This window comes from Podarcis muralis, chromosome 3 (assembly GCF_964188315.1).
Source record: "Podarcis muralis chromosome 3, rPodMur119.hap1.1, whole genome shotgun sequence".
Taxonomy (NCBI): domain Eukaryota; kingdom Metazoa; phylum Chordata; class Lepidosauria; order Squamata; family Lacertidae; genus Podarcis; species Podarcis muralis.
Window position 1 is genome coordinate 49,305,082 of NC_135657.1, and position 16,138 is coordinate 49,321,219.

Below are 16,138 nucleotides of genomic sequence, written 5' to 3' on the forward strand. Positions count from 1 at the left end.
CCTTGAGAGCAAATATGTTTTCAGTAGGCATGCTTGATCATGGGTCGAGTTACAACCTAATATCCAAAATCAACAAAAGTTCTATGGTAATTCCGCTGCATTGTACACGGTCATGGGTATATAGTTGTGCCTGTAAATGCAGTTTGCTTTGGAGGTTTTTACACAAATTGCCAGCACTGGAGAGGAGAGGCAATCCCTTTCAGAAGCCAAGTGTGGACTGCTTGAATTCATTACACATACACCAGGCTTCCTCAACCTCAGCCCTCCAGATGTTTTGAGACCACAATTCCCAGCATCCCTGACCACTGGTCCTGCTAGCTAGGGATCATGGGAGTTGTAGGCCAAAAACATCTGGAGGGCCGAGGAAGCCTGACATACACTATGTTGTGGGTCTGAGCTGCATTAAACCCTCTCCCTGCACTCCCGCCCTCATATGTGGCAACTTGCATTTGTTAAAACAACTTGATCCATTTTAATGGGATTTTGTTTCCTTTGCAAATTGCGGGTGTGGCTCTCCCAATTTGGGTCAGTGTACAGTGAAAGGAAGGGATGCGGGTGGCACTGTGGGTTAAACCACAGAGCCTAGGACTTGCCAATCAGAAGGCAGGCGGTTCGAATCCCCGCGACGGGGTGAGCTCCCGTTGCTCGCTCCCAGCTCCTGCCAACCTAGCAGTTCGAAAGCACATCAAAATGCAAGTAAAAAAATAGGGACTTGCAGTGACAATTTGTGTAATTAAAAAAAAACCACATCAAACAAATCTGTACTTACTGCAAAGTATTGACATCTAGTTTGCCTCTCATTGAGCTTTTATTTGAGATACTGGGTCATTTAATTTGTTTGCCAGTCCTAGAATGACCAAATCAAACATGTTTGATCTTTGCACCTGTTGCATCACAGTTAAATGGTTTGGAAGATTAATGGGTCTGTGAGCATATAATAAATGATTAAATAGCTCTTCAGAAGAGGAAAGTACACATTATGGGCCAATGGCTATAATAAAACCTTGACAACGAATTCTATATATCAAAATGAAAGCATAGTTATAGGCCTTTAAATACCCCTATGTTCTAAGAGATAAGGGCACCATAGTTTCTCTTGCCCGTTCCTGCCCCCAGTTCTGTCATCCATCAAGTCTCCCACTTGCTGCAATTGACCAGGACTCCACACAGGTATGCCATACAGCACAGGGATACCATGGAGGTGTGGAAAAAAGTAAGACCCAGGTAGGGATGCTCGAATCTGTCAGTTTCCATTTCTTTCAGTTTCCCATTTTTCCAATCTTCAAATCAAGTCATTTCAGTACATAATTATTACTTTTTAAAATTCCTCTTAAAAATGAATCTGCAGTTTTGTGTGCATCTATCCAAACATACACATTTTTGTATGCACTTTCGACTTTGCACACATTTTTGCAAGCAATTTTCCCTAATATAATGCATTTCCATTTGATATTTTAACCAATCTCTTCATGTTTATGCACACTTTTGCTCAACAGACAGCTTTGTGTTTTGGCTACATGTTTTTGGGAGACTGATTTTTTTTATAGGTTAAACCATAAAAGTAAGGTGGATCCTAAAAACATACACCTCAAGGGTCAAAAGCCAGGGTAAAGAATTGCATCTGCAGCATTCTCTGAAAGCTGTCTAATGAAGATGCCAGATGCATGCCTGGAGAGATTTTCCTCAAGGGCACCTCAACATTCCTTGTGAGTTTCATACAAACCAGCAGAAAGTCTAGCAGCAGAAACATTTTAAAATGTTTCAACTGTAAAGTGCCTGGCACAAAAAGAAAACAAAACAAAACCCTTGGTTCTATTTGACTGAAATTTTGATGCCCTGCAGATTTCATACAGGTATGTTCAGAACTGTAAACACTATAGGCTCCCTGGGACTTTTCCAGAGCCATAGCTAGGTGATCTTGCACCCCTGGCAGAACCTTCAAGATTGAGCCCCCCAGCCCCTAACCACGGACAAATTAGTTCTTCTTTCTGCATCTCCTCCAACCCCCCTCTATTTAAAACCCGTTTTTATGAGGCAATAATCAATATTTTTATTTATAGACATATTTATGGCCATATTTTAAAGCTGATTCTGGGGGGGGGCCTCGCCTGCACCCCCATTGGGGGGCTTCCTCACCACCCCCTAGCTACGGCCCTCGACTTTGCCATTCAAATCACTGGAAAACACAAGCAAATCTTCATTCATTCATGAAATGACCTTACAAAGCAGGAATGAAACGAAACAACATATGATCACAAAGTAACAAAAGATGGTTTACATATTACACTTAAAAGGGTACACCTCACATGTACAAGTGTTTGTGTGAAAGAGTGCACACTTCTTGACTTGTATAGCAGTGTTACAAAAGCAGTGGCAAGAGTCCATGGAGTCCCAGGCACACACATAGGGTCTGTGGCCCTTTGGAGAATAGAAGACACGGTGGAGACTCTTGTGCTTTAAGAAATATGCTTTATTCACCTATTTACACCTTCAGTCTACATGGAGAGAGTCCAGATCTTACGGCATAGTCATTCCAAGACGCATAAGCTGCCTGCAGCCAGCACACTCCAAAGACGATCTCAGCCCTTTCTTCCTCCTTCTTTCTCCCAGCAACCTTTACTCAAAAACTCTCTCTTCCTGTCCCCTCAAACACACCCCATCACCTTGGTAACAGCTCACTCCCCAGGCTAAAGGATTCCTCTCCCCAATGGTCCTTCAACACCTTTTTATCACGTTAGCAGGTTTGTTTGCATAAGCCAGCCCAGGAATTCCTTTGCAGCTTGCATTCTCCTTTCATATCACAAATAACCAAAACCCTAGCATTTATTAACTTCCAGGGTTTACCCTAAATCTATAACAATATGTTCACAAAGTAACAAAAGACAGTTCACACATTACACTGAAAAAGGTACAGCCTCACATGTACAAATGTTTGTGTGAAAGAGTGCACACTTCTTGATTTGTATAGCTGAACTATTGTGTACACGGGTACAAAGACTGGACACTGCTGAATGCAACTTGTAAATGCCTCTATACAAATAGATGGGAGTTGCACATCTCTACTAGATACAGACATAACATTTTGAACTTTGGCACTCACCTCATTATGCTCAGTTTAAACAAGCTTAGCTCTAGGATTGAGGGAGTCCTGGGTCAAGACTTCAAGCCTTGCAGTACACCCCATATTTTAACTTTCTTCCCAATTCTGTTCCACCCAAGCGTTCTTCGAATGTTGCATCCATTTTTTGGTTGTGCTCTTCACTGAAATGATTCTTCCAGTCACTAACACCACCTGAACAGAGTAGAATATCATTAATAATAATATCCTCAAGCAATACGTTTTGATCAATTGACAACTTCTCCTGCAATTCCAGATTCAGGGTGCTCTAATGACATTTTCCCCCTATCCACTGGTGTGCTATTGCTTTCGAAAACCAAATCTGCTCACTGGTGTGTCTTCCTCAAAGAAAGAGAAGAGAAGACCGGGCAATACTCTGAACTAAAGAGAAAATATCTTCTGAGAAAGCCCAGATGGGGCTAGACTGATGATCTAATCTGAGCCCTCATCTGCACTATACATTGAATGCAATATTAAACAGGCATGGCTCCCCTCAAATAATTCTTGCAACTGTAGTTTGTTAAGGTTCATGAGAGTTGTTGGGAGACCCCTACTCCCCTCACAGAGTTTCAAATCCCAGAGTTTCCTGAAAAGAGAGGTTGAACATTAAACCACTCTGAGACCTATAGCTCTGTGAGGAGAACAGGCTCTCCAGTGCCCTTTACAAACCACAGCTCCCATAATTCTTTGGGGAAGCCATGGCGGTGTAAAGTGGTATAATAATGGCTTAAATATGTGTTGCAGATGGAGCCTCAATAAATGACTACCACTTCTAATGTCACAATGAGGCCACCAAGCCATTCTGTTCCTGTAAGATGTGCTCTTAGTGATGCTTCCAGAGTCCACACTTCCTTAGTTTCACATATGAAACTCATCAACCAACCTTTCATCACCAACTTGCCTTCAACATAAGGGGAATGTTGTGGTCCTCAAAATTCTTCTCCAGCTTGGATTTTAAGCTGAGTCGGAGAACTTCTCCCTCTTTCCCGCCCTTTTTCTTATCAGACTGCCACAGCAGTTCCAATGTTGACAGGGAGAAAGGCCTCTTCTCCCTGACCCATCTATTTCCCTCCTGCTCTGTCTTTGACTGAAATGCAGCTATATCAACAATCCAGGCACCCAGAGCCCCTGGACATGCAATTATTTGGCTGCAGCTATTTTTAAACTCTAGCAGAACATTAACATTGTCTTTGAAGTTTACCTTTGCGGAAAAGAATATCACCAAATGCGCCATGGGTTTTTCCAGCGTTTTCCTTCATAGCTTTGAAACTGCTTCTGTCCACAACCCCTTGAATCTTGTCATCAGTTAGTTGCAAGTCAAAGAATTCACTTATCCGTTTCACTCCCAAAGGTCTATTCTGAAGTAAGGAAAGTAAAATATGCAACGTTAAGTATTAAGTGTTTCTGGAGGAATTGTCAAAAATGCAATCATTGTGGGGTCTACAATGTACAAGCATGGAGGGTACAGTTCTGCGGTTTCTTGGAAGGCTTTGCCAGGAACCATAGGATGTAGGAACTACCAAGGCACTTTGTGGAAGGAGGGATAGAAGGAAAGAAGGGCCAATAGCTCAACAGCAGAGAATCTGTCCCAAGTTCAATCCTGGGAATCACCAGATAGGGCTGAGAAATGCTCCTTGGCTGAAACCCTGGACAGGCACTGTCAGTCAGCATTTTTAGGGTGGGGTGACTGGTGTGGTCACACTGGGTGCCACGCTGCAAGGGGCACCACAACAATGGGGTAGAATGATTGGATTAAAAAAGTGCTGCAGAATGAAGTGTGAGAAGCGGGGGCACCAAATTTTAGTATCACGCAGGGTGCTGCTGGAATTTGAGAGCCCAAAGTCTGCCACTGAACAATCATCCAACACAATATAAGGCAGCTTGCTGTGATTCTAAGGCCTTTACTAGTCATTCAATCACATATCACTCAAATATTATAATTACTTTATGCTAGATACATCTCTATAAAGAAAGACGGATACATTTTGATGTAGTACAAGTGTTTCGACTGGTTCGTGTACAGTGGAACCTCGGGTTACATACCATCCTCCTTATGAAGGCTTCGGGTAACAAGCCTCGCTAACCCGGAAGTAGGTGCTTCTGGTAGCGAACTTTGCCCCGGGATGCGAGCGGAAGTGGTGGCACAACAGCAGTGGGAGGCCCCATTAGTGAAAGCGCACCTCATGTTAAGAATGGTTTCAGGTTAAGAACGGACCTCCGGAACGGATTAAGTTCGTAACCAGAAGTACCACTGTATTCCAGTTGAGGTGACCATTAGGCATTGTTGTCTTGACTATTTATAGCCGCATGGCCAGGATTCAGCAATGCCCGTTGCCAAAAGTGCAGGGCATCCTCCACACAGCAAAGCACTTACCTCCTTCAGCTCCTCATACGTGATTGGCATGACATTTGCATCATCAGCATGCTTATTCCATTCAAAAACAAAGTCAAAATAAGAGCCCCAGACCACTGCAAGGAAAGATAGAAATACAAGGCTGGTTAGCTGAGGATCAAAACATTCCTGTGCATTCTGAATATAATGAGGCTTTGCTAGTCAGGTGTAGATGTTACATTAAAGGTAAAGGTACCCCCCTGACCGTTAGGTCCAGTCGCGGATGACTCTGGGGTTGCACGCTCGTCTCGCTCTATAGGCCAAGGGAGCCGGTGTTTGTCTACAGACATAGCTCCATACACAGAGGAAAGTGCACCCGTTTTTGCCATCTGAGGTAAAAAGGGAATGTGTTGCCATGCTACCCTGCCCCTGCACCACCCTGGGAAGCCAAAAAGGCAATGCCCCCAACAGTGGCAGAGAAGACACTGGTTTCTGGTGAGCTCTTATGAAATCTCACTTGAAATCAGCGCCACTTCTCCAGAGGCACCGTGGTGAGTGGGGTATCTGCGGGGTGCCACCTCTTTGGCTTCTGTTTCACCCTGTCTCATGGGGGGGGGCAGCCCTGTCCATACACCTTTTTTCTTCTATTTACCCCTGCCCAGAGACAGCATGCAATTTGAAATCATGGACAAACTAGGTTTTCCCCTAGATGCTCCTTAATATATATGGAGAATCTGGAGGCCTAGCATTTCCTAACCAAGGGCCATGAGAGAGAGATGCCCTCTTACCCTGGTGTAGAAGGAGGAGCATCATTTAGATCAACCTGTATATCTGGCCCTCAGTACCTTTCAAACACCACACTTTTCCACAGCCACACGCCTTTCTCCTCAAGCTATATACCCCTCTCTGGTCCTCCTTCACACCCTCCTTGAATGTCATTGTCTGACTGGAATATGTACACCAGCTCTGCCCACACATTATACTTGTCTGGATAGAGAACAAAGGGGTATGTTTGTATAGCGATCAGTTTACTGTACAAAGGTAGAATTTACATTTCTCACTCTGGCCTCTGGTCTCTTCAAACACTGGCTTGTGACCCCTGTAAGGCTAACCTTGAGATAAAAAAGATTCCCAGCCTCTGCTTTCTGAACTTCTGGAATTAAAGACAATGACCGGTGGCTGTAATGGGCATGGGGTCAAACGAAGTATGAATCATATCCCTGTTTCTTTCCTTTAAAAAAATACTGTGACATAATGAGCATGACTAATAACCCAAAGGTGCAGTAGCAGAGTATTACATACCCTCCAACATTTCTCCGATGAAAATGGGGATGTCCCATTCCATAATGATAATTTTACTATTTCTACCCCACACGTCTTACTGAGTAGCCCCAGCCACTCTGGGCGGCTTCCAACATATATAAAAACATAATTAAACATTCAACGTTTTTAAAAAGCTTCCCTATACAGGATTGCCTTCAGATGGCTCATGGGTCAGATAATTCCATACCCTTCAACATTTCTCCAATGAAAATAGGGACATCCTAAAGAAAATGGGATATTCCGGGATAAAATCAGAAACCGGGACAGCTTCTCTAAATCAGAAATGTTCTTGGAAAATAGAGACACTTGGAGAGTCTGATATTGATAGAAAATGTTCCTTTTCAACCAGGCCTTTGGCTGATTAACATCTTATACCCCTTTTAAATGTGTCTGTGGGAAGTGGTGGTGGGGAGGGAGGTTTATAATGTTTATTGGTTTGTGTTTTTGTTCTTGTTTTTATCATGTATCTTGTGTTTTTAGCATGTATTTTTATGTTGTGAACTGCCCTGAAATCTACAGATGATGGGTGATATACAAATTTAATAATAACAATAATAATAATCACCATATTATACCGTAATAATCACTATATATAAAGCAAGCAAGAACACAGACAATAAGAGGAAGAAGTGGTAACACACCAATATGAATCAAGGCATCCATATTTATATTTCCTGAGGGGGCATTGACGGTGAATGGTGGTCATCTAAGTTCAAAGCATAATAAATAAACCCCAACCCAATGCCGCAAAGGTATTCTGGATTTTGTGGGCCAAATTTGGCCTGCCAAGTCTTTCTTTTTCACCTCTGAGGCCATTTTAGTCAAGCCATGCCCTGTTGACTTAAAGGCAGCTAAAGGTGAGGTTTAGCCAAAAGGGACTTTGCATTTCCAAGTCCCACAACAACCGATTGTAACATCAGATGGCTGAGTAGGTGTCCCGCTCACTTGCCCAACCTGGTCCACAGGGTGTTGTGGGCCAGGTTTAGCAACCAGGTTGTGGACCAGAGTTGTCCCACTAGGCCAAAAAGTTCCCTTACCCCAGGACTAAATTGATCAAACTGTGATACTGATCCAAATTAATGCAGTCATTCTGATGGGCCTACAGTGCTTTTCTTTGCATAGTTATCTACCGATAAATCTCAATGCATTCAGTTGGGAAATGAGGGAACATACTTTGTCCATTCATAAAAGCTGTAAAGAAGTCATCCCAGGTATTGTAAGAGGGAAGAGGAGATAACCGATTGACAAAATGGTAAAACGAGGTGGCCACATCTTTTGGATTTCTAATGAGCAGCAGTATCTATAAGTAAAAAACAATATTTATAATGTTTACAAAGCTGATTTTAACAAAACTGTTGTAATAAAAATATTATTTGCTTGCTTATTTGTTGACATATGCGTGCTGACCCATAACTCTCACAAGACATATTGTTGCTTACAGTACATAATACAAAGGAGAAGGAGGAGACGTAATGTAAATACAAAATAAATAAAGCCATAAATAAAAATCTACATGTATACAACAAAAGCAAACCTCATTCAAAATTAGAAATACACACTTAAAAAACAAAGGCCCAGGTTACCTAAGTTATTAAATGAAGTCCTGGGTGAATGGAAAGGTTTTCACCTAGCACTGAAAAGGTCAACAAGTTGGTGCCAAGTGAGGCTCCTTGCAAAGCAACAACAGCAGACCAAAACTGGCTGTCACAAGAACACCGCATAACATGCCACTGAAACTCTAAAATGGACAATGAGCCACTAGAGAGCTTAGTAAATCTAGGGTTGTCATATTTCAAAAAGTGAATCTCCGGGCAGAAAAATTTGCAAAATCACAAAGAAACTGGGCGTTTCCCCCCAGACATTTTGCCAATTTCTATGCAGACACTGCTTGCTGCTGCAGTGTTCCAGATATGTCCGTGAATTTCCTGATTTACTAAATAAAAAAAATCCCTTCCAGTAGCACCTTAGAGACCAACCAAGTTTGTTATTGGTATGAGCTTTCATGTGCATGCACACTTCTTCAGTATTTGAAGAAGTGTGCATGCACACGAAAGCTCATACCAATAACAAATTTAGTTGGCCTCTAAGGTGCTACTGGAAGGAATTTTTTTATTTTGTTTCGACTACGGCAGACCAACATGGCTACCTACCTGTAACTGATTTACTAAATCAGTCCAAGTTCTCCACACCATGAAGACTCACTCACCTTGGCTTTTTTCTTGAAGACCGATGCAGGAAGATTTTGAGGAGTGAGGTGGGTAAATATGACTCTTCGAGAGGGTAAATCTGCCATTCTCTTTGGTAAATTGTATGGGGCAGAGAGACAGTAAATAAAGTTTAGCATTTCAAACAGAAAGTTAAACAGAGATTTGAAAATCAACAATGAAGTGCAACCCTATATATATATGCTCAGGAGTGAGCCCCATTGAGTTCAGGGGTGTGTACAGGATTGCTACCTAAAAGTTGTTGATAGAGAAGATGATCAAGAAGAGTAATTTAAGGACATTTGGAATAGCTTTTCTCAACAGCTGTGTGAAGAAAAGGCTTGAAAATGGTACAGAGTATAGTTGCAAATGGTTCAGCATCTTTCTGGAATGAAAGAACATCTTTCTAGATTGATATATAAAGTTCATCCCCTGATACAATGCCATCTTTATCATGTTATACATACAATACAAGCTGTCACTAATAAAAGAGAATTCACTGGAATAAATCAGAGTCCCTTTCCTGCAGTCCTAGTAAACACATTTTTATCCACCTGGTACTTCTCTGGATCTCCAACTTCAAGATAAGGAAATTCTTCCAGTTCTTCATTATTCAGGTTACTTGTGTCTTCATTATTTGTAGATGTTAGTACTAAATCTGTTAGGATCTGACCAACCCAGTTTGTACCTGAAAAGTGGAGAGAGGGAATATGACGTTTTTACCTCACAGCTACAATGATTAAACAGTTATCAGTGCTAATGTACAAGGGAACTTTTTCTTTTTATGAAAAGTACATAAATGTAATGAATTAATTAATAAAATAATTGTAAAAATGGAAACAGTACACATATCACACATGTCTTATTACCACCTCTCAAAATAAACTTTTATCATTTTGACACCAGGCAAACAAAACCCCTGGTGGCATGGATGGATGTGCACTGCAGATGCAGTAGTGGATATTGTGGTTGTGATTTCCTATGATTATGATCTTTTTTTCTTTTTTAAAAAAAAACTGTCATGGCTGTGGCAATATCAGATTAGTATTGTCACACTGAAGGAGTGAGGTTCAGTGGCCCTTTATGCATGAAATCTCCTCATCTACTATTAGTCCTGATTGAAGAAAGGTATAGATATATTGCAGGTACCAGCGTAAGTAGGGGAAGAACAAGGTGGGTTTTTTGGGGGGAGGGGGACATTTTAATCCTGAAAATGTTGTTGAAGAAGAAGCTAAACCACCCCTTGCCAGCACTGCAGTCTAGTTGCCCCCTCCCTCATGGTTACTATTAATTGATTCCTAATCACAAATCATTTGTCCTGATAGCTGTGACATATTTTGGCCCTGATATCTCTGACATATCAGGGATGGGTCCTTGGACATTTCATTTTAACAGTGTGAGCTATGCCCCCTCCCACCCCTCTCAAACCACCATTCAGAATTATTCTGAACATGACATCTGTTTATAGCAAGCAAATGATATTTACCAGACTTGGGGTATCCTGCTAGGAACACGTCATCGCTCCTTGCTTCAAAGGACTCAAGAGCTTTGAAGGTCTCAAGGCTGCAAACAGTACTTGGAAACAAAAGTCCCTTGTAGGAAAACACTAGCTCTTCAGGTGCCATCGTTTCAGCATCAGTCATTGCCTTATCTACTAAGGCAATAAACTTCTTCCTGTGTGTGGTCATTTTCTCCCCTTACTTGCCCACAAGTCACTGTGAGTGGAAAGCACTGCGGAGAGTCTGAAAGCCAAAGCCTTCCTTTTAGTAAGATCTGTGAGGAGAGCGAATCGGATGAAGAACCCTTGCTCTGTCACACAGCTGTATATAGGGATGTGGCTCTATACAAAGAACTTCCAGTCAGAGTAATTGAAAGTAATCTCATAAACATTGTGTTGGATTAGGCCCAAAAGGGGTTGGGGGGAATTGAAGAACTGAATACCTTTTTTTTTAGCCAAAAGACCTATCTGATTTCAAAATGTCACACTTTCAAAAATAAGGTGCCATGGAATTACCCCCTGGTACACTTGCATAATACATAACCCGAAAACAACACAACTGCATTCTGAAGGGTTATGCCTGTAATTTCACATTTGATACAGATGTTTTGTTATTCAAGACAGCATCACTGAGGGGAGAAAGAAGTATTTATGCCAGGAAAATAGAGAGGCATCATTCTTATGTGTAGGACTTTGCATTTACCCTATATATTGGGCAGTCAAGGTTGACCTTCAGGGGACAATATTTGTTCTTTCTAGCAGGAGTTTGTCTCAGGACTGCTACTGACTGTGGGTTATGTTTTGTGTGAACAACACCGACTAATCCTCTGTTTGAATTGTGTGATGGAGTTTGTGGTCAGATCCACAGGGTATCCCCACCCCGAAGGAGTTTGACAGCTGCCCTGTAAGATATTGTCCTCTTCTTAAAGATAATTGTTTGAAAACCTATTTTGAATCAAGAATTGAAGACTTCACATTATCTGATACTCTTCTGCATGCTGTTTCTGATTCGTTATGGGAAAGTTTTCTAACACAATTATAGCTATAGAAAACAAATAAGCAAAAGAGTGAATAATTTTGGCAGAAAAGAAGACATTTAAAACATCCCAGGAAGATTTGAGCCTTGTTACATCATTGTGGTATCAAATTATTTCATGAGAACCGTGAGAGGATGGTGTCATGTTTTGCCAAAGTTCTAGAAGCTGTGTGGAACAGAAATGTGACAGTTAATGGATCAGTATTTCAAAAACATCACAACTTAGGTTCAAAATGAGCCCTCTTATGAAGCAATTTGGAGGCTGTGCACAATTTAAGGATGATAGGCTTTGTCCAAGAAAGTTCTTCCTTTGATTTTTAGTTCACTTGGCCCAGTGAGATGGCACCTGGCATAAATATTTTGTGCCCACTCCCTGGGGTGGTTTATCAAAAGTGAAACAATAAGCTTCACATAAGACATTTGCTGAAGAACAACTTTTAGGAGCAATTGATTGATCTAATGGATGACTTTACACTATCATGTGGTAAGAGATGGTTGGAACAAGAGCAAGAAAACTCCACCTCATTGCCCTGCAGACACAATGAAACACAACCATTCAAATGTCTATTAAACAAAAGGGTGCCCTTGAGAAGCCTGCTATATGGAGTCATGTTTATGGAAACTGACAGAAATTGACAGATATATGGGAGAAAAAATCACCCTCATCTTAACATTTGTGATTATATGTAATGGAGCAAGTAATCTCTATGGTATTTGGTACACCTGTAATTGTGACATTGAAGGGACATGGGTGGCGCTGTGGGTTAAACCACAGAGCCTAGGACTTGCCGATCAGAAGGTCGGTAGTTCGAATCCCCGTGACAGGTGAGCTCCTGTTGCTCGGTCCCTGCTCCTGCCAACCTAGCAGTTCAAAAGCACGTCAAAGTGCAAGTAGATAAATAGGTACCGCTCCGGCGGGAAGGTAAACAGCGTTTCCGTGCGCTGCTCTAGTTCGCCAGAAGCGGCTTAGTCATGCTGGCCACATGACCCGGAAGCTGTACGCCGGCTCCCTCGGCCAATAAAGCGAGATGAGCGCTGCAACCCCAGAGTCGGTCATGACTGGACCTAATGGTCAGGGGTCCCTTTACCTTTTTAATTGTGACATTGTAAAAGTCAAGGTAAAGCCAAAATGCCACACCTTTTGAGGTTGTTCATAATCACTTGCATCTTTACCTTCATTTTGGCGGCCAGAGGTCAGACTTGTCTAACATGTCAGACTGGAACAGATGAACCAGAGCAGCTGAGATCAAACTGATTATGGGAGCTATCAGGAGGGCAGAAAGGAGGGCTCCAGTAGGCCCCACTTGCAGCAAAGAACCTGTTTTTATGTGAACATGCAAAACATCTCAGACATGTCAAAAAGAACTGCACTGAACTGGGGAAAAACTGTTGTTATAAAAGGGCAAGGGAATCATAAGAGTAAATGCAAGAAATAATATAAAAATACTAATCAACTGTAAATAATTTTTCGTATATATATTTTAAAATAATTTTTGCAACAAACTCTGTTTATATGAGATCTTGCTTGAAGCTGCCACCACACGACCCCAGGTAGTGGCAGCATTCTGCTGCTTCAGTCCACCTCGTAAGGGTGCCAGCCCTGCTTGCCCATAGTGTGGTAAGGAACAATGTTCTAATACGATTAACGCTATAGAAATAAACAAAAGAGCAAAGCATTTCTGACACAAAAGCGGCATTTAAAGATCCCATCAACATTTGAGCCTTGTTACATCACCATGGTGTTTAATCCTTTGCTGAGAACTGTGAGAAGGTGGTGTCATGCTTATGAAACCGTTACATAACCCATGCAGAAAGGTGATATTTACAGCATATGCTAAAACATAAAAGAGATGGGCATGGTGTTTGTTGTTAACTCTTCTGCTTTTAACTTGCTTTTAATTTTTATGATTTTACCATATGTTTTTATATTGTTATAAACCACTGTGATTTTATATTGTTATAAACCACATATTTCTATGATACTGTGGTATATAAATATTTTTTTATAAATAAAATAAAATACTCAAAGCAAACATAAACCTTCTGGCCTGTTTTTAAAGGAGCACATTCTAGCTCCATCTTGACAGCAGTTTAAGGGCACAATCTTCTGCATGCTTATGCAGAATGCACTCCCACTTCATTAAATAGAGGGGAATTGTGCATAGGATCACAGCTAGGGATGAGCTGACAGGCGGAACATATGTAATAATGCAACGTTGAATGTGTTTGCTGCAAAGTTTTTTCCCAATGAAGACCAATTTATTTGTTTTTTCCTATATGCAGAGAGACCTTGGCCATTTTAAAAACCCTCGTCCAGTGTCATTGTATCACACACTGTCTGTTGTTGAATCAGATTTCTCCTTGCAGATTTCTCCTACTTTACACTAACCATGGTTGCCATCCAAACCATGTCTACTTAGAAATAAGTCTCATTGAATTCAGTGGGGTTTCTTGCCAGGTAAGTGTGGCTAGGCTTGCAGCCTAAATATGAACATCATGGGGAATGAAGTTATAGAAATTGGCAGTCACCCCACACTGAAAATAATCTCAAAGTGACAACAATGAGCACCATTGTCTGCCGCTCAGGTGCTGCCACCAACAGGATGGAAAGACCAATGGCCTCCTCTTCAAAACAATGTTTATTTTTCCCACAATTTTGTTCGGCTTCTGTTGACACAGTGTGGGTTGTTTCACATTTTTAAGTTGCTGAAACAAAACTAGTGAGACTGGTTTCTAGATTTTAGACTTGCTGGGAATGGAGCTGCCTCACAAAAGGCAGATTGTCTTGGATCATATTAGACTTTCTACTTCCATATCTGTTGAATTTGGTAACATTGTGGTGAGTGTTCCTAAATAGTTTGACAACACTTACGTCAGACATCAGATTCTGGCCACCATTCAAGATTAGGTCCAAGGTCACCTCCCTGCTAGTCAGTTCTATGGTTGAGCAGTGCTATTTTTCTAGGAAAATGAGGTGCTGGAGCTCACCATGAACTTTCCCCTTGTTCTCTTGGAATGGCAATGGCATTCACCTGAGAGGTGCCAGAGCTGAGCTCTGGTGAGCTTCAGCTGAAAAAAAAGCCCTGGTTAAGAGTAACATACCATATTTTTCGCTCTATAAGACACACTTTTCCCCTCCTAAAAAGTAAGGGGAAATGTGTGTGTGTGCAGGCTACGCAGCTTTCGCTGAAGCCAGGAGAGCAAGAGGGATGGGTGCGCACCGATCCCTCTTGCTATCCTGGCTTCGCTTTGCTGCAGAGGCGCTGCGCAACTTTCCCTCTCTGTGCAGTGCCCCTTCAGCGAAGCGGCAGGAGAAACAGAGCCCCTTCCATTTCTCCTCTCGCTTTGCTGGAGAGGTGCTGAGCAGAAAGGGAGAGAACATTTTTTTTCTTGTTCTCTTCCTCTAAAACTAGGTGTGTCTTATGGTCGGGTGCATCTTATAGAGCGAAAAATACGGTAATCCCCCCTGCCCCCCTACCCATATGCTGCTCTGGGGATTCTCCTGACTCCCCAAACCAATTTGGGGGGCACAGGGAGTGTGGGGCAGGCAGGAGAGGGGGAAAACCCCATTGCACAAGTGGAAGCCCTAGCGCAGGGTTTCGACTCATGGGGTTCATTGAGTGAATCCTGCCCGACTTGTTTATTATGGTATCTAGGTCTTTGTGTCATGAGTTGAATGCACATTTTCCCCATCGATCTGAAGGCAGTTGAAACAACCCAACTTCCTTCATGAAATCTAACACCCTCGAGTTTCATCAATGAAAAGTAAATTTCAAGTGCAAGGTTTTAATATTGGGTAGTGAGAATACATATTAGGCATGGTGTGTTGCATGGATTATTATCTGATCACGTCTTGAACTGGCATACTTAGCCTTCATTCTGCCAAGGAGTCCAAGGCACATATTTTCCTCCACAGTCAGAGGTATAATCAGAGAACTCTTCGGATATGGCAAGTTTGCCAGAGACCCCTTTTTTCCTAAGCGATTGCATTAATGGACTAAGTGAAAGGCACATTATGGGTCACATAAAAATTTGATGGCTCTCTATACACCAACAATGCCAGGAATATTTAGATCAACTCTTTGCCCAAAATCCAGAAACCATATCATTTGATTTTACAAATTTATTTTAGGGAAAGGGGAGACATTTAAAACAAAAGTCTTAATGTAGGATATCCCTAGTTAGAACTTTGGGAAACTTCCAAATGACAACAAACTGGTTGACTTTCAGAAATGTGTTAACTATCCAGCCATATCTAATGTTCCCGGCTGAGTACGGTGGGGAAAGCCTCAACAGCCTACAGTCATTCACTGACAGGGTCTATCCCAAGTCACAATGCAGCTTTAGGGCTCAGAGGTCAACAGTCGGCATGATTTTTTCACTGCATCAGCTGCAGGAGAAATACCGAGAGCAGAAGACACCCTTGTACATCACTTTCATAGACCTGACAAAGGCCTTTGACCTCATCAGTCGAAAAGGGCTCTTCAAACTGCTCAGCGAGATGGGACCTAAAGTGTAGTCTGTTATCATACCACTGGGTGTCACTCTAAACCAAAGAAAGGTGCTCAGATCACATTTTGAATATGAGCACTATCATCTGTCCAAAGGTAGATTAAAATGTCTAAAA

The 16,138-nt window shown here is 41.9% G+C and overlaps 1 protein-coding gene across 1 annotated transcript; it reads right to left on the reverse strand.

Annotated features, from left to right (window-relative positions):
- Positions 1–2,469: 2,469 nt before the first annotated feature.
- LOC114594348 (sulfotransferase 6B1-like) lies at positions 2,470–10,665 on the reverse strand. The gene is made up of 7 exons (XM_028723930.2): positions 10,464–10,665; positions 9,532–9,665; positions 8,980–9,069; positions 7,947–8,073; positions 5,493–5,587; positions 4,320–4,476; positions 2,470–3,292 (listed from the first exon to the last, which is right to left on the reverse strand). The coding sequence occupies exons 1-7, from the start codon at positions 10,663–10,665 to the stop codon at positions 3,162–3,164; spliced, it is 936 nt and encodes a 311-aa protein (XP_028579763.2). The 3' UTR covers positions 2,470–3,161.
- Positions 10,666–16,138: the final 5,473 nt, after the last annotated feature.